Below are 19,036 nucleotides of genomic sequence, written 5' to 3'. Positions count from 1 at the left end.
AGACATGTATCAATATAAGACAGAAAAGCCTTCCACACTGAAAAGCATTACAGCAGAGATTGAAAACTAGAAAGTTGTGAGCTAACTCAGGCCAAGAGACTTCTTTAATGTCCACAAAATGTTTATTGAGATTTTCAGTTAGGTGCCAATAAATAAACTTAGAAAGCTCATGTAAAAATGTTTGATTTACAGCTTTTCTTGAAAAATTACAACATCAGACAACACTGGGCCCCTGCAGGCCCCTAGCAGCAAACAGCTGGACCACAAAGTCACTGAGCCTTTTAATCCCCCATAAGTCACCTCAGTCCAGCACCTTCAGTACCTATGGCATACTGTCTGGCTTATTTGGGTACCTAATGGTCCCTGAAGGCACCTGAATTGGTGACGTCAGTTTCAAAGGAGAAGTGAGAAACTGTCATTAAATACACGGCAACTCAGAAAGAGTGGTGACCCAGCACTTGAAGGTCAGTGATGGCCTTGATGTTCATACAACCTGTCTGCACTGCACACTAGACATGAGAGAGAAGCAGGTCCTGAACCAGCTTACTTCCTTTTAGCCTTTTTTCTGCACTGAATTATAAGAGATTTTTTCTCAGTTATTAAGTCTAAACAATAGCTACCTCAGTGTAAATAGTGACTAGAGTTGATGCAGACTCTGCCTCTCCTAGCTGTAATAGATTAGGCAGCTTGCTTTTAAATTAAAGGTGTCTCAGCCTCCTCATTCATAAAATGATTGTGTTTAGCTAAAATCATTATTAAGATCACTTTTAGCTGGCCCCTCCCCATCTTTACCAGCTCTACTTATCTAGAATCTACTAAAACCTCAAAAAATGTTCAAGGTCTACACCTCCACAAAACTTCTCCAGACTCTTTCTTTGAAGCTTTAAGCTCATAAACTCTACCACCCAAATTTAGCACTTACTAATTCTCTAATCTCCTTGCTTTGAGTTTGTTGGTTCCTTCCCCATATTCAAACAGAAAATCGCTTTAAATAAGAGACTATGGTGTTTAATTTTTAAATCTTCCACAGCATTTTACATTTATTTAGCATTCAATAATTGTTAATGAAACTGAATAATAACTAAAACCTGAAAATAATTATAAAATGGCAAACTTCCCAAAGAGCAACTTTCATCAGCCCCCTGAGAATGAGTTACACTTATTAGCATCACAACTTGCCCAATTAATTCAGGCAGGCATAATGTGTACTTTGCAGTGAAGAAAACACACAACTAGATTACCCTATTACTTTGTATTAACACATGGTCATTGCTTCCTTCCATAGTTGAAATGCTCCAAAGGGAGAAAATACAAACATTAACTCACTACAATAATATACTGTAGTACTGGCTGAAAGATTAGGTTACTCACTAAAATACAACATGAAAAACTTTTTCTTATCACAACTAAGGAAAAAAAAAATCAATTTCTTTTAAGTGCCTGCAGGTCAGACATTTAAAAACTATAGTGAAAACCACCCTAGCTCCTTCCCCACCCTGTGGATGTCATCAGAAGTTCTGAGTAAGAGGAGGCCAAGTTAAGATGCCATGTGGGCGGGGATTTACCCACCTTCACCAAAAAAGGAATGGTATACAGGTTTTACTTGTTCTGGTCAGTCTCCCCCACCCCCCACCCCCAAATAATTAAAGCTTTGGATATGTGGTCAGTCCTTCCCTATTAAAGTAAAGCCAACAGAAAAAAAGAATAATTCAAGAATAAAATTACTTTTTAAATTATTTTGTGATTGCCTGACTTATTTAATGAATTTAAGATAATTAAACACTCTAGTAAACTAGATTAACAAGTGTTAATCATGTTTTAACAGCTAGCAGAATCTAGTGGATTGAAATTAAGTCCATTTCAAAAATGCTTTCCTGTGGTGTAACAACACTTAATACAGGCGTTTCCACTTAACCCATATTCTATGGAAGGAGGATTCGTTCAGTAATTTGTTTACAGAACGAATCTGTAATCTGTTCTGTCATCTGTAAGGCTCAAGGGTCTGAATCAAGAGGTAGTGTACATGAATGGTAGAGGATTGATTAAAAGCGGGAGGTGAATCATGGAAAACTCCCACTTGGACCTGTCCGGAAAAAAATAATGGCACTATACAATTTAAAAATATGGGAAACACTGATTAAATGCCTATACATTTGTTTTATAATCTGAGGGAAACAAAAAAGCGTCTCAAAAAAAATTTTGTGATAAAACAAAAAAAACGACCTTGCAGTAGTTTCATGCCTTTGAATAGTTTGCTTTTTTAATATCTGGTGTCGCTGATCCCCGGTTAACTCATCGTCTGACCGGAAGCCTGTCCAGTCGATCCACACGCCGCGCTGAAGAGCGCTCGGGATTAGGCGTCTTCCTTTAGCCACGCCCACACACGGAGCGTCGCGAGGAACGGAAAGTGCGCCCAGCCTCCTCACCCCCTCACACGCCCGTCTCCTCCACTTAACAGCAACAGCTCAAACACCTCCCTGTCACATGAAACGGACAGAACCCAGACGAAACCGGGGCATGATGTCGCTGTGTCTCTTAATATAAGTAAAGGCCACTTAAACTCTCCTACTGCCCTTCAAAAGAAAAACCCTAAGTGCCGCCCCAAGTCCCACACTTGCATGCATAATTTATACATAACCCGGCTCCTACTTTTGAGAACTCCAAAGGAACGGAATACATTTTTCCGGGATGGCAACTGGGCACGGCGTGGGAAAACCCTTCAATTTCCGTTTTCTGCTGTGCCCACCGCACCAAAGCGTCAGGCACCGGTTCACGTTCGTTAAGAGGCTTCACACAATCTAGCAGAATTCTTCAAAGCCGGGGGCCAACTCGCTAATTTCAAATTTCGGGCGAAATGATGGCGAAGAAGAGCATCCTCCTCCCCAGTTCCAGCCGCTCATCAAAGCGATGAGTTCTGAGGAGCGACTCTCCACAAGTGACTGCGATCTTCCCTCACAGGTACACCCTACTCCAAGGCTAAAGCAGCCGTCGGGAACGAAGTCCTTACTTGACCACCAATTTGGGGTAGGGAATTTCCCTCTCCATGGACCACCAGCGCAGGAAGAGAGTCTCCCGCCCTGCACTCCCAGCTCCAAGTAGCCCCCAAGGGGCGGGGCTCGGCCTCCAGGGAATCAGACCAGGCAACCTGGGCAACCTAAATTAGCAGGAGATTCCTCCCCACACACCCCCAAACCAGCCTGGCCAACAGCGGCCAGTGAGGCAAGCCGACCAGGCGTGACGTCAGGTGTGATTAAGTTGGCGCGTCACCTCGACGTAAACCTCTCATCTCTCGGACGTCCCGTCCCGGGAGCAAAACTCTAGCGACTTTGGGCCCCGCCCCCATGAGAGTGGGAGGTGGCCAATAAGGGCGGTCCTGAGGAGCCCCGGGGGCCAATGAGACGAGCCCGGGGCGGGGCGCGAGGCCGGAGGGCGGGGCGGGCGGCGGCGGTGGCCGCCGGAGGTCTGGCCTGCGCGCAGTATATGACAGTACGTCAGCAGCGGGATGGCCGTAGCTGTGGCGGCGGCTGCAGACGCCCGAGCAGCCGCGGCCGCAGTGGAGGCTGGAGCCCGAGCGGCGTCGGCGGCGGCACCCCGGGGAGTTTAAGATGGCGGCGGGGGGGGCGGCGGCGGCGGGTCTGCGGGAGGAGCAGCGCTACGGGCTGTCGTGCGGGCGGCTGGGACAGGACCATATCACCGTACTGCATGTGAAGCTCACCGAGACGGCGATCCGCGCGCTCGAGACCTACCAGAGCCACAAGGTGAGGCCGGGCGGCTGAGCCGGCCCGGGGCTCGGGCAGGGGGGGAGAGGGCGTCCCCGGCCGCCCCGCCGCGCCGCCCCCTGTCCGACCCGGCTGCACCTGGCTCGGGGCCGGCGGAGCGGTGACTCGCTTCGGCTGCCGTCCGCGCGCCCCGCGGCGGGGCCGGGCAGGGCCGGGCGAGGGTGGCTGACGGCCGCCGCCGTCCGGGGCCGGCCGGGCGCCGGGGCGTGTGGCCCGGGCAGGCGAGCGGGCGGGCGGGCGGCCCCTGGCGGCGGGGCCGAGGCCGCTGCAGCCCCTGCGCTGCGGGGACTTTCCGACGGCGCCCGCGGGGCTTTTCTAGCCTTTTCGGTCCCGCTGAGGGAGAGAGGCAACCAGGGAAGAGACGAGTGAAATGGCTTCTCTGCCCCCACGACGTCTGGGGGTGGATGGGGGGAGGGCAGCGTCCAGATACCGAACCGAGAGGACCGGCTGGCACTAGCCGTCCGCTTTGGGGGGGCGGAGGGTCCCAACCGTAGAGCCGCGGAGAGACCGGGACCCTGGCGCTCCGCGTGTGAAGGTGGGACACACAGTTACCCGCAGGGACTTGGGGACACACGGGCGGTCGCGTACGGGGCGTGGAGGGGTGGGTGAGGTGGGTGCCCACCGTGTACTCGCAGAGGCTGACAGGGGCGCTCCGCGTACGCGGGCGGAGGGGGGCACACCTTACACTTCGAGGGACTCGGGCACACGGGCGCTTCGGGTTCCCAGAGAACCGGGGAGTCACACACACACACACACACACACACACACCCCCAGCGCTCACCCGGGAGCGAGGACCTCGGTCCCCTAGAGAGAAGGATTCTCTGTGGCTCCTCATCTCCCAAAGACGCGTCGCTCGCGGCTGGGGCGGACTCACTGACCTAGAGAGAGACCGGGATCGGGGTGTCGGGGTGCAGGGCTTGGAGGGGAGATGGTTACACTGCATTCTGGGCAGACTCGGGTGTCGCACCCCGCTCCGCCTTCCGGAGAGAGCGTGGACACAGACACACACAACTCGAGCATAGCGAAGGCTCACAGACTCAGCGATTGGAGAGGACACACCAAGGAACGCGTTTGCAGGTTTTAGGGGGGGGAAAAAAGTGAGAGAGAGGGCGGAAGGCACTGCGAAGGGACGCAGCAAGCGGAGTGTCTGGGGACGCCGTTTATGGCCATGCAGTACCGTGTGTGGGTGAGAGAGGCAGAGTGGACGCATCGCGAAAGGGAAGGCATAGATCATCTGAGAGACCGGTTAACAGTCGCTTCGAAAAGAGAGACATCCGTGGAGGAGAGAACCCGCAGGGCATCCCGACAAAGAGCCGAGCCCATGCCAAGGAGACATGCACCGATTAACTGATCTCATAAAGCAGGCGCAGAGGCCAGGAGGACACCCGGACACACACAGTTGTTCAGATAAAAGTGGAGAAAGGAATTAACATCTGTTGAGCTCCCACTAGTGCCAGGCACTTTAAATGCTTCGAAGGAAGGCCCAGAGCAGTAGGCAAAAACGGCAGAAGTGTGAACCTAGGAGCTGTAACTTAACCTTCAGAGAGGCCCCCATACCTAAGGATGCACACAGCGGGAGGCACGCGGCTGTGCACAGCTTGAGAAGTGCCTGAACTCACCTTCCCTGTAAACAGCAGCAGTGACTCAGGGACATGCCCGCAGATGGCACTCACAGAGTGGACGCATGGATGTACATTCCAGGGCATATGTGTTACCCACCAGAGACTGTACAGGTGAAAACCCCGCAGATCCAGGAGTGGAGGGAGGAAGGCATGCACAAGGAGAAGCCTTGCACACACCTGTGAAATCTCAGGGGGGGAAAAGGTCTCAAGTATGACTGGGAAGTCAGTGTACACTCAGCAGTAGGAAGGCGAGGAAATAAAGACAGAAAAACTGCTTGTGTCAGTAGCTACTCCCAGACAGGTGCATCTGCAGGGGAGAGAGCAGCACCAGCATGGAGTGCCGGGCCCTGTGTTTTGGAAGCCAGATAGGCAGGCAGAGGGACAGGGGCAGACAGTGGAGAGAAACTCAGCCCTGCAAGATGGAGAGATAAGCTGGTCTGTGTTCCTAGGGGAGGGCGTGGAAGCAATGACAGAGGGAAGAAGGTAGGTCAGGGTATGTAAAGAGGAAAAAACGCTCAGAAACCAGAGAGCAAGGAGTCAGCCAGGGGAGGCCAACCTGCAGTCAGAAACAGACCCAGGGAGCAGATAAAGACTGACACACAGGGGTTGGGAGAGGCATCTCCGGGGGCAGTAATTCAGCCAGCCATCTTGGGGGACAACTGACAAACTGTACAGCTGATTACAGTAAGATTGACAGACGCCGGATCAGAGGGAAGAAAAAGGTGGGTGAGGAGGCCACACAGGGAAGGGGTGCTCCCCAGGGAGAGTGAGGTGACAGAGGAGCCCCCAGTGCTCCCTGACCTGCATGGCTGCTGGGGCCCAAGAAGAGAATGCTATTTGTTTTCCTCCCTTGGTTTCTGCCTCCTACACCTTAGCGCTTGGTGCTTGGGATTAAAGTTTAGAATGCTTTGAGCCTAAAAGCCCCCACATTTATATGCCATTGTCTTAAGAAATAGATCAAAAATTCTTCCATCCCACTGCTTAGTTCTTGATTATTTATTTTCACTTTATAGGCAAAGGTACTAAAGTCAACGGCTTTCCTTACTCCTGACTGCTATTGCCTATTAGTATCATTACTGTCTGTTTCCATCTCTGTGTATGCAAATTAAGAGGCCTGGTCAGTCTACAGAGGCCGAGAAGGGAACCTCAGAAGACTTTTCCAAGCCCCTCTCCCTTTCTGAGTGTAGTCCTTGGGTGCCTTTTCTTCCGGAAGGCTGGTAGTAAAAGTGGTAGTATGCAGGGAGAGGAGGAAGAAATACGTGATTTGACGGTTGCAATTGGTCCCAGCCTTGTTTCTGACTTAACCAGTTCCGTCCCCAGGATTGACTGTCACTTTAGCCACAGAAACACTTTAAGGGACTTGGAAAAGCAGGAATCGGGGTGAGACTGGGAGCTTCTGACAGCTGAAAAATGGTGTGTTCAGCCAAACTTCCCACAGAGGTATCCTCAGGGCCTCTCCTCCTGACTCAGGCAGGATGGGGGCTCCCCCATCACAGTAAAGTTGCCAGCAGTGGGCAGATGGCCCAGCTTTTATCCTCCAGGAGAACGATACATACTTGGTCTGTTACACTTTCCACCCTTATCAAAGTAGGGCTCCTAACTTTAAATTGTAGCTGCATTTGGAATTCTGTTTTCTCCTGGGGAGGAGGGGCAGGATAGCTTTAACCTCTCATATGAAACTTTACCATTCCTGTACTTGATAGGAAGATGCTTGATGCTTGACAAGTGGCCTCCCAAGTGTTGGCCTATGCAAGGTTATGACTGTTATTCCTCCACTTGTGATGACTTTCTAAGACCCAGAAACTTCAAGAGGTTAATTTCCTAAATTAAGCATCAGAGTTATTTTTATCCAGATTATTTTGTATTGGATTTTCCTAAATTAACGTACTTGACCCAAGACTTCAGGGAGGTACATTTAGGAATTTTAGGAAACTATGACTTAGGCTAAATACAGAAGTTCTCTAGATGTAATTAGGCAAGTATCCGAAATTATTAGAGTCCATGGAAACAGAATCTTTAATTGGAAACAATTCCTCACTGTTTCAAGACAAACAAACCTAATTGACCTTCATTACTCAAGTTTTCTATTTTTAGAGAAGAAATGAAGAATGCTATTTGGGAACCTTTTAAACAGAGATTGAGGTGGGGGGATAGAGACATTGTGAGTTCAGGAATGGGAGTTATAGCTGGAGTAAATATTTCCTAAAAGTTGTTTTTCACTCAGTTTGAATACAGAAACAGTTTCCAGTTGATTATATACAAAAATATATTAATTAGAAAGTTATTTTCATGGTTTGCAGAATGAATTCAGAATACTGATATAGATATTTAGTATATATTGCAAAGCTACTTTTTTCCCCCATAGTTTATTTTGAATGAAGATAAAGTTACTAAATAAAATCACATATTACAACTTTATAGTCATTCTAAATTCATGTCTGAATTTATGGTCTATATAATCCCTATACATTTTAAATGATTTAATTTTACTTTAAATCCCTATACATTTAAATACATTTTATATGTTACTATAATTACATATGTCTCCCAGATATATCCTAAAAGTGTTTTAAATCAAATCTCAAAATTCTAAAACTTACCTTAGCCAATTCCTTCAGTAATGTGTAGCTGGCTTTATTTTGACATTTGAGTAAGTCATTTTGCAGTAACAAAAACCTTATCAAAATATTGTTTTCAGAATCTGCCATTGCTGAGCCTGTTGATTTTTTTTTTTTTTAATGTTTACTTAAAGTTTCAAAGGTGGTGGCTCAAATAATACTATCATGTTTGTCCAACTATTACGTAAAAGTCTTGCATAGATGCATCTCAAGGCAGGAGACATTCATTCTCTATGCCTGAGCATGAGAAAGAAGATGCTTTAAGGGTTCTGTTAACGCATTCTTTTGTCAACTCCAGTTATTGGCTTTAAATAAATTTTCCTCCTTGTATGAGTGTCTTCTAGGAAAATGACAGTGTTTTGAAAATGTGTGCAAATACACTTACATTTAATTTTGTATGAGGAATTCAGTCTTGTTCAATATTACCAGATTCTGTTATTTCTAGTCAAAGCATAAAGTCTTCTTTAAACCTCTGAAGTTACTGTCCTTCATCATAGCTCCCTTTAATGTGTTCCATGATCTTATGAAATCACTCATCCCACAGGTAATGGGGTAGGAAATATCCTCTCCTCTCCTTTCTTTTTACCAAGTAAAGGTATCAGCGTTTGAGTCATCGTGGTTTAAGGCACAAAAAGACATGCCTTACTTTTTCCTGTCTCTTCCTTTTTTGTGCCTGCCCTCAAACAATTTTGAATGTGTATGTGTGTGTTCAATAATCTGCTGTTATAAATACAGAAGGACCTGTTCTTAAGGGTACCACTCAAGCATCCAGACCTGCCAGCACAGCTGCCACTGCTGCTGACGTGCTTACTAAGTGAAACAATGAGGTTTGCCTTAGCAGATTCCTTCTGTTGCAGTTTTTTCATATAGCCAGTTTTAATTTAAATAGATTAATTTACTGACTTTAACTTAAACCCATCTTGAGGCTGAACTTGATCTGAAAAAGCTTTATATCAAGTAAAGTCAAATCTGTGCCCCATTTTGCAATAAGTGAAAAGTGTATTCAGATGATCAGGTGTTCAGTGCAAAAGGGTGCTCCTCCTAGTGAAAAGCAGTGGCCAGATTGCCTGAAGGGATAGGCAGGGAACCTTGGCACCAGAATTGAGAGGAGAAAGAAAGAACATATGTGAAGGATTGGACCGTGTTCAGGAAGAGAATTTAAAAAGAAAGGGGTGTAAAATCCTTGGAATGATTTACAGGAAAGCTTATCAAGGACAACACCAGATCGAACCTTTCTATTTGCACTTGTTTTTTTTTTTTTTTTTTTTAAACAAAAAACTATGGAAGCTGTGCTGGGTCATTTTTAACAATTTGCAGTGACTACAGAGAGCATCAGGAGCCTAGCATCAGTGTTCAACCCAAGTGTTTGCCAATTTGGGTCAAATGTATTTGGAGTATTTAAAAAGATGTCCCTAAAATGTGATGAAATGGGCATTTCTTTGTGTAAGATGAGTAGAGTTTGAGAGAAGACAGCATGTGTATGACCGCAGCACATTTGACTTGCCTGCATACCTCAGCTCCATAGGACATCTCCCATGACTTAATACAGAAGTCTAGAAAGGCAGGCCTGGAGCAGGATACAGTAAATTAATGACTGTCTATACAGCCACATTTAAGCTGGAAAAACATGGCATGAATCAGGTCAGATTTACCATGAAAATTGCTTTCTTTTCTTTACCTCTCTCCCTTCCCCTCCGTTCATTTTATCTACCTATCTACAATTTTGGTTGTGGCATTATGGCTCTTGATAGCCATGTTAAATCTTTAGGAAAAACTGGTTTAAGGGCCTCCACTAATACTTGGCCTGCAAAGGCCAAACCTGGAATTTCACAGCTAGCAGTTTAATATAGGATATAAGAAGAGGGAATCTTATTAATTAGACTGTATGCCCCTTAAGGGCTTCTCTGGTGGTGCTAGTGGTAAAGAACCCGACTGCCAATGCAGGAGACATAATAGATGCGCGTTCCATCCCTGGGTCAGGAAGATCCCCTGGAGGAGGGCATGGCAATCCACTCCAGTATTGTTGCCTGGAGAATCCCATGGACAGAGGAGCCTGGTGGGCTACAGTCCATAGGGTCGCACAGAGTTGGACACGACACACACGCATATGCTCCTTAAAGATTCATGAATTAAATTAGCACCTTGATTGGAACTCAGTAGTCAGAGCATTTGGCTACTAGTTTAATAACTAGGTTGTTAGATAACATAAGTTTCTTTCTTGTTGGGGTTCCTACATGTTATTGGTCTAAACAACAGCTTTGGATCTTATAGGGTTTTAACAGGCAGAGACTAGGTAGGGGAATCACATCTTCATGAGAAGGAGTGGCACAGGCAAGGAAAGGCAAAAGTAGAAAAGCTAAATCAGGTTTAGAATTGCAAGAAGACCCTGTTCCTCTTATCTTCGAGTTCGGGAGAAAATATAATTGGATTAAAGAGAGGAAAGGGAGACTGGAGCAGATTAGAGTTTATTCTGTCAAAACTGGGGAGACACTGATTAAAAAGTTGAGGTGATTGAGCTAATGCTTTAGGATTATTCTGGACTCTGTGCACATGATGAATGTAAGATGCATCCGGAAGGAAGTAGACAAGTTAGGAAGAAGTACATGGTCAGGATCAGAGAATGTAGAATGTGAACTAGGAATACAGTGGGAGACAAGATACTATAGATGAATAGAACCTATGGAATGTAACACCAGGTTTTATAAGAACAGGGTTGAATTGAAATTTCTAGCCATCAGCACTAGGAGGATACCCTTAGTAGAGAGAGAAATTGGAAGCAGTTGGGAGGATAGTATAGGGTGGGGGAGAGAAAGTACCATATTCTTCACTCAGTCCTTTGTTTGGTGATGAGGAGACTTAGGTTTGATTAGCTGTTCTATATCTGAGAGGTATATTTGGGTCTAAGTCTAGATTAGAACAATGCCATACTATTTACATGTTTCAAACGTTTCCATTTGGGTGGAAATTTTGGGGATTGGTGATGTTTTGGGGGAAGTTGAAATTACTAGGTAGAAGAAATTTTGGTTTTGAACAGGTATTTTAAAATTTTGTTTGTATTTTTGTAGGTTCCCTTTATTCAATAACTTTCTCTATAAATTTCACTTAAGACTGTCATAGAGTACAGATAATATGAAAATTGAATTTGATTTTTACATGAAGATCAGACCTTCCATGGTTTCTGTTGCAAGTAATTATTGAAACATTAAGTTACTGTCTATAATGTTCCTGGATTTACATTTCAAGCATCATTTTTAAATGATTCCTAAAGGCCTTGAAAGGGTCAGTGTTTTCACTTCCAGATTACTTTCATTTCTGTTTCAGTGTTTTGATTCTCTTTGTTTGTTTGACAGTTTGTGAAAAACAAACCAAAAAATAATCATGAGTACATGAAGCTTTTGTTATACATATACATTGTCTCTATAGACTAGTTATGATCACTTGGTTTGTGGTCCATCGAGATAACCTTGGCTAGAAGACTTTTCTCATGAACAGTGAGCTGGTACAAGGAAGGAACTAAGCTTGAACTTTCTAATAAGATTCTCTGAGATACTTTAGGATCTAAATGTGCTTACCTGTAAACTTAAGTGTTAGCATATTTTTTAAAAAGACATTTATTTAGTATCATGGCTTTTGGTTTTCATTGTTGAAACTGTGATGCCTTAGATAACCAGAAAACACATCCATGTGGTTAAAACTCAGTTGAAACATGTTTTTAATAAAAGACTAAGGTAGGAGTAGGAATTATTTCTAGAACTATCAAATATTCATTTGGCCAATGTTTATCTCTGACATGTGCAGGCATAGAACTAGGCACTGGATAAGTCAGTGATGGTCCCTGCCTTAAGAAAGTACTCATGTCTTAGTAGTCACAAGCAGACATTAAAATTAAATGAATAAGTGCAATAAAGTCTGTGTGCAAGGGGACACTTAAAGAGAGAAGGATTAGCTGTGAATGCATCTGAGAAGTAGTGTGGGCTTTTTAATCTCCTGTCCCCTGCCCGGCCCACTCCAATTGGGTTGTGTCCATCACATCCCTGAGATTGCGCCTGACTAGGTCCTTTGTTGTCAAATCCAGTGTCAAATCTCTCAGTTCCTGTCTTACCTCAGTATCGCGCCATCCCATTGATTACTCTTTCTGTTAGAAACACTTTCCTGGTTTTCCTCCCACTGCCCTGCCCATTCTCAGTCTCCTCTGCTGATTATCCTCTGCTTGACTGGCCTGTGGAAGTTGGAGATCCCAGTTCCTTCCTCTCTATTCACTTCCCTAGGGGAGCTCATCTAGTCCTGAGGATTTAAATGTCATCTGTATGTTAATGACCTCCAAATGTTTATCTCCAGCTCCAATCGTCCTGTTTCCAGGCACCAATTTTCAACATCTCATCTCTTTATCAAAGTGTAAGAGGTTATCTCAAACGGAACAGTCCCAAACACTGTTCTTGATTTCACTCCTCAGACCTACCTCTTCGTGAGTGTTCCCCATTTCAGTACATGGCAGCACTTGTTCCCAGTTGCCTAGTAATTGACTGGTTTACCTTGATTTATCTCCTCTTTTCTTGACTTAATTGATCCTTACAGTAAGTTCTGTCATTCTTCGAATGTATGAAATCTAACTTCATCCACCACCACCACTCCACACCCAGCCAACCTCATCTCTCTTGAGGACCAGTCCCATGGACTTCCAGCTGGCCTCCAAGCTTCCACTCTTCCTTCAGGAGTCCATTCACCATCCAGAGTGACCTTTTTAAAACACTTAAGTGTGATCATGTCCTCTCCAAGTTTCAAGGTTTCTAATAGCTTCCTTTGTTCTAGATGCTTCATTTTATAAATTTTTAGTATTTTAAAAATAATACCCATCTTCCAATCCAAGCTTATTTTACTGCTTCTCCTTATACCTTACTAGAGATCAGGATCACAAGGAACAAATCTTCATTTGTATTTATAGTCAGATTCGATGTGTAAGTTTATTTACACCGTTATAAAGTCTACATTAAGTTCTCTCTTTGAAAAAAAGATGGGATGTTATGCTTCGAATATTGTTGTAAGGTCTGGTTCACAGTAACTATGCTTCGAATATTGTTATATGGTCTGGTTCACAGTAACTGACTTTCAGGCCGTGGTACAGTTTGGATTTTGCCTTCCGTGTTCCTTTAAATAGTTGGATGAAATACTATCATTTTAGACTTTTTTTTTCACTTTGGTCTACATCAGATAGCTACAGTTTTCCAGAAACTCTCTAAAAACAAGGATTGTGTTAAATAGATCAGATTTTTTTTTATTTCTCACTGCCCTTTTGATTCGCTCCTTTATATCTCATTCTTCTCTATGCTGTAATGGCTAGAAAAACATTATTCTTTATTCCATACGCACTTTAATATGGTTCTTCTAAAACTGCAGAGAACGAGTTTCTCCTGTGTGTAAAGTTGGATTGACTGACAAAGCAAAATACCAGATTTTGTGAAACTTTGATTCTCTCTTTTTCTTTGGGTGCAGGGTGGTGGTGGGGGCGTTTAGTAAAAGATAGCTTTGGTTTACCCTGAAATTTCACATTCATACTATCATTCTAACCATATTACCACCTTTGACAAGAGCTGAGTATATTTGATTTCAGGATTAACTGTCTGATTTCCTGTGCTATATTCTGCTTTTGTTTAGTCACTCAGTCGTGTCTGACTCTTTGCAACCCCATGTACTGCAGCCTACCAGCCTCCTCTGTCCATAGAATTTTCCAGGCAAGAAGACTGGAGTGGGTTGCCATTTTCCTCTCCAGGGATTTTTTTTAGATGGAGCTTTAGCTCCATCTTTTTTTTTTCCTTCCTCTTCTTTCCCTGCCTAGATTGTTTTCTCTTACATTACTGTGGTTAAAGATATAATTATTGGATAGTCTTTGGTTATTCTATCAGGTGACATTTTGAAGAGCAGAATTAAATGACTTCTTAAAGGGTTATAACCACAAGTTCTTAAAATAGTATAGTACCTCTTTAGGAAAGAAAGAAAGATGTATCTTAAATCATATCCCAGGATAAGTCATAAATACTTTTTACTATTTACTTGCGTAAGTGAAAACAATTCAGCTGCCACATGATATTTTCCTTAAACTGTAGTGCAAAACCAAAACAGTGATCCCCCCAAAAGCTATTTATTCCTATCAGTTCTTAATTCTCTAACTTTCAGATATTTCACATTTTATATAACTGTTGTTAAGGAGGACCTAACTTATCTAGAGTGGTGGGCAAGAGCACAGTTCTTAAAGTGACCCAGGCCAGAGTTTGAGCTCCAAGTCACTTTTTAAAGTTGTGCAACCTTATGTGATTTCACAGGATTTTATTGAGAAGTGCAAATAATAGTATCTACCCAATAAGGGTATTCTGAGAACTCCCAGAGGTGATAGTAAAAATGATTACACTGGCCTGACACATTTTAAGCACTCAATAAATAGTAACTAGGTAGCTATAATCATTTCCTAAAACAATCTCACTTAAAGCAGTCAACTGGTACATGACCATTTATAAAAAGTTTTCTGGTTTTGACAAAGTTCCAAAATTATATTTGACTTGGGAATTTTTTCTTTTTGCACTGTCTCTATCATGACTTATAATGCAGCTTAGGTACTCAGATAAAAAGCGAAGTATTTAATAAATACCTATTGGTTAATTTTAAATAATTCAAGAAGTAACTTGAGTCAAAGCTCTATGATGGATGCAAAAGGGAAACTGAAGGTATTTCAAGTATATCTCTAACCTTAGAGTTAGACCTCTGTAATGTGTTTCTTAGAGAAATCACTCTTTTCTAGGCCAGAAGTCTATTTCTTCTGGTTGTATGTTGACAAAACCAATAGTGGTTGATAAAGTAAAAGTAACCATAGATTTAATTTTTCCTGAGGGATGAGCAATATGTAAATAATCAAGAGATGTTTATAACAATTTTTATAGGATAACTCTTTTCTTGTGGTGGTGGTTTAGTCACTAAGTTGGTCTTGACTCTTGTGACCCCATGGACTGTAGCCCACCTGGCTCCTCTGTCCCTGGGATTTCCCAGGCAAAAATACTGGAATAGGTTGCCATTTTCTTCTCCAGGGGATCTTCCGGATCCAGGGATCAAACCCATGTCTCCTGCATCTCAGGTGGATTCTTTACCGCTGAGCCACCAGGGATTCCCTACTCTCTTTTTATTTAATCCCCAAAGAAACCAGAGCCTTGCCCCTTCTCTCCTCTCCTAAAAGAATCCTATCAGAAACTTAAATTACTGGGACTGGCCTGGTGGTCCAGTGATTAAGATCCACCTGTCAATAACAGGGGACATGGGTTCAATCCCTGGTCTGGGAAGATCCTACAGGTCCAGAGGAACTAGGGCCTCACACTGCAACTAGAGAAGAGCCCCCACTCACCACAACCTGCGTGTGACAACGAAGACCCAGCACAGCCAAAAATAAATTAAAATTTTAAAGAAGAAATTAAAATTCAGTTCAGTTCAGTCGCTCAGTCATGTCCGACTCTTTGCAACCCCATGAATCGCAGCATGCCAGGCTCTCTGTCCATCACCAACTCCTGGAGTTCACTCAGACTCAGTCCATTGAGTCAGTGATGCCATCCAGCCATCTCATCCTCTGTCGTCCCCTTCTCCTCCTGCCCCAAATCCCTCCCAGCATCAGAGTCTTTTCCAATGAGTCCACTCTTCACATGAGGTGGCCAAAGTATTGGAGTTTCAGCCTTAGCATCAGTCCTTCCAATGAACACCCAGGACTGGTCTCCTTTAGGATGGACTGGTTGGATCTCCTTGCAGTCCAAGGGACTCTCAAAAGTCTTCTCCAACACCACAGCTCAAAAGCATCAATTCTTCGGCGCTCAACTTTCTTAACAGTCCAACTCTCACATCCATACATGACCACAGGAAAAACCATAGCCTTGACTAGACGGACCTTTGTTGGCAAGTAATATCTCTGCTTTTGAATATGCTGTCTAGGTTGGTCATAACTTTCCTTCCAAGGAGTAAGCGTCTTTTAATTTCATGGCTGCAATCACAATTAAGATTGCATAGTAAAATTACTTAGTAAATTACATATTACTTTTACAGTCCTGATATATTGCGAGGAATAGTCCCTGGGAATAAGTGGACATAGATTTCTTTGGTCATAGAGCAGTTTTTGTTGCAGTAGTTGGCTTATTATAATGGCAGTTTTCAAGAATATAACTAAACTTTTGAGGATTTTAGTATTGTCTGCACTTTTATTCTAAGCGTAAGAATGCCCTACATTCCCTGAGACATAAATAAGAGGGTTAATTCAAGGAACTCTCAAAGCAGTGAACCAAATAAGAGTTGAACAGAATCTTCTGACTGTAAGGTGAAAGTGAAAGACGCTCAATGGTGTCCGACTCCTTGCAACCCAATGGACTGTATAGTCTATGGAATTCTCCAGGCCAGAATACTGGAGTGGGTAGCCTTTTCCTTCTCCAGGGGATCTTCCCAACCCAGAGATCAAACCCAGGACTCCCGCATGCAGGTGGATTCTTTACCAGCTGAGCCACAGGGGAAGCCCTTTGACTGTAAAGCATCACCTTTATCAGGTTGTTGAAGCATTTATCAAAAGGGGGTTTTTGTTACCCCAGGAGTTACCTGCGCAGACTGGTACCCAGTCGGTACCAGTCTGCATTGTGTTTCTTGGCTGGACGAAGAGACCAGATCACTATCTTATTTACAACTCAACTACTATTCAGTTAAACCCTAGAGTTACTTGATTTTCAAAAGAGCTACCTCTGCAAATATTTAATTAAAGCTAAAAATCAAAAGTTGAAGTCCTGCTGAAATTCCATTTGTAATGGAAATGTACTTAGTAAGTTAAACATTACTGTAAAACATGCCATATCATATTTGGCCACCTGTAATTACTTTATCTTTTAAAACTGCATTGCATTTTAAAATATACAATGAGTTGAGGTTATGTTTGTGCAGTTAAAATTAGGCTAAAAAGATTTAGATGAAAAAGGAACTTGAGACATATAATGGTATTGACTTTTAGAACTTATTCCTGGTCCCTTTCCTATTAACACAGTAGTCAGATGCATAAAAAGTGGTATAGCATTCTAGCTGTCTCTCTTGTTGCTTTAAAAAAAATAAAAAATTCAAGAACTATAGTACCTAACATCTTGTCTAAAATTGGGATTAAAATTGATAATGGATTTAAGGGTCTCATATGTTTTTCTCTTCTAGCTTGTTAGATATCTTAAAGTAGTTTATCAGTAACAGTAATCCCAGTTTGTTGTGTTTAGATAAACACCCACAACTACTCCATGGATGAGGGTTTTATTTTTTTAATAAAAAATGTTAACACAATATTTATATATGTTCCTTTACTATATATACATGGTCCTTACAGGGGGGAAAAAAAAGAAACAACTTTTTTTTTTTAAGTTTTTATTTAGTCAGAAACTAAACCTTGAAAATTGCAATGATTTTATGAAATTCATTTTCCTTGGAAACAAAGCACCAGAAGAACTGAATGAGCATTTAAGTGCTTTTACATGTTCAGCACAGGGAGATAACCTATTACAGAGGCAAGAGAAGGAAAGGGTTCTGTATTTGAGATTCGGAAAGCAGGATTTGAGGTCCAGCTCTGCTAACCACTAGCTGGGTGATCTCAACCAATGAACTCTGCCTGTCGGAGACTCATTTATCTCCCTCTGAAATAGGAGGTGATGATGTCTTCCTCCCACCCACAGCTGGTTTTAGAAGGCCTCCCATGAGGCTATGGGTATAAAAATGCTCTGTACATTACAAAACTGTCTAAACAAGAACAAGTTATCATTTTTGTTGAGGAATCAAGTAATACAGCTAGAACTCTAAGCATGTCAGGAGGTAAGCTTCTAAATGCAAGTCGTGAGGCAAAAAGTTGGATAATGTCAAAATTACTCTTGAACGTTCCAAAGTTGATGTACAGCATAGTGGTACTGTTTTTTCTATACAACTCCAAATAGTGAAGTATATAATGTGTATAGTTGGATACCGCATATATAAAGAGACCATAGCCAACATGATTTTATAATACATTTTTTAGCGTGATGTATATAAGTACTTGTAAGTTAAACTTGTATTAGACTCTTTTGTAACATAACAACCAGGAGTAAGACAACTTATGCAAAAACACACCCTAATGTAGTGGTACCATAGACACAAGCATCTGGAAAAACAATAGCTAATGGTAGTTAAAGTGGGCACAGTTCAGCATGAGCAAAATGGTGGCATTCGTATCTTGTTTGGTGAGGAAATGTGTAATGTTTTAAAATGTGAGTCCTTTCTCAGTTGGGCATTCATCCCCCAAGTACTCGCCACTCCTTGTTGCTTTATACCCAGTCTCTTTCCTGAGTCTTTGATTCCTGATTCATCCAAAGGAAGGCCTAGCTGAGGAAATTAATCTTAAACTTGAATGTTAAGTGATTAGTGTGGATTGGCAAAATAGTGTTAGGGAAGTTATGCCAGGTTGAAGGAACAGGTAGGAAGTAGAAATAGAGAGGAAAGCGTTTACAAAACAGACTGAAAAAGGTTAACAGTGCTGAGCCACAGTTGGTAAGTAAAAGATGAGACTGGTTGGTCCTATAGTTGGAGCTCCTGCTTTCTATGTGAGGAGTTGTTTTGCTTTGATAGAAGCACTGCAAAGTGGTATCTGAGAGAGCTTCTGCTAGCTGTTTGAATGAGGAGCATTTGGAAGGAATTGAAGGAAGGGAAGAATTGATGCTTTTGAACTGTGGTGTTGGAGAAGACTCTTGAGGGTCCCTTGGACTGCAAGGAGATCCAACCAGTCCATCCTAAAGGAAATCAATCCTGAATGTTCATTGGAAGGACTGATGCTAAAGCTGAAACTAATACTTTGGCCACCTGATTAGAAGAACTGACTCATTTGAAAAGACCCTGATGCTGGGAAAGATTGAAGGCAGGAGGAGAAGGGGATGACAGAGGATGAGATGGTTGGATGGCATCACCGACTCAATGGACATGAGTTTGAGTAAACTCCAGGAGTTAGTGAAGG

At 43.1% G+C, this 19,036-nt stretch overlaps 1 protein-coding gene across 2 annotated transcripts in view; it reads left to right on the top strand.

Annotated features, from left to right (window-relative positions):
* Positions 1-3,475: 3,475 nt before the first annotated feature.
* ELL2 (elongation factor for RNA polymerase II 2) overlaps positions 3,476-19,036 on the top strand; it is a 73,871-nt gene continuing 58,310 nt past the window's right edge. For both annotated transcript variants that reach the window (XM_086413242.1, XM_086413241.1), the window contains exon 1: positions 3,476-3,758. Coding sequence is in view for 1 of the 2 variants with exons in the window: in XM_086413241.1 (XP_086269367.1) it covers positions 3,606-3,758 (153 nt within the window). In the remaining variant the exon portion in view is untranslated. The remainder of the gene's footprint in view (positions 3,759-19,036) is intronic.

The sequence above is a fragment of the Bos grunniens genome, chromosome 7 (assembly GCF_055505025.1).
Source record: "Bos grunniens cultivar Pamir isolate PY7600 chromosome 7, Bosgru_T2T1.0, whole genome shotgun sequence".
In the NCBI taxonomy this organism is placed as follows: domain Eukaryota; kingdom Metazoa; phylum Chordata; class Mammalia; order Artiodactyla; family Bovidae; genus Bos; species Bos grunniens.
Note: the sequence above shows the minus strand (reverse complement) of the source record. Positions and strands in the feature narration are given on the sequence as shown.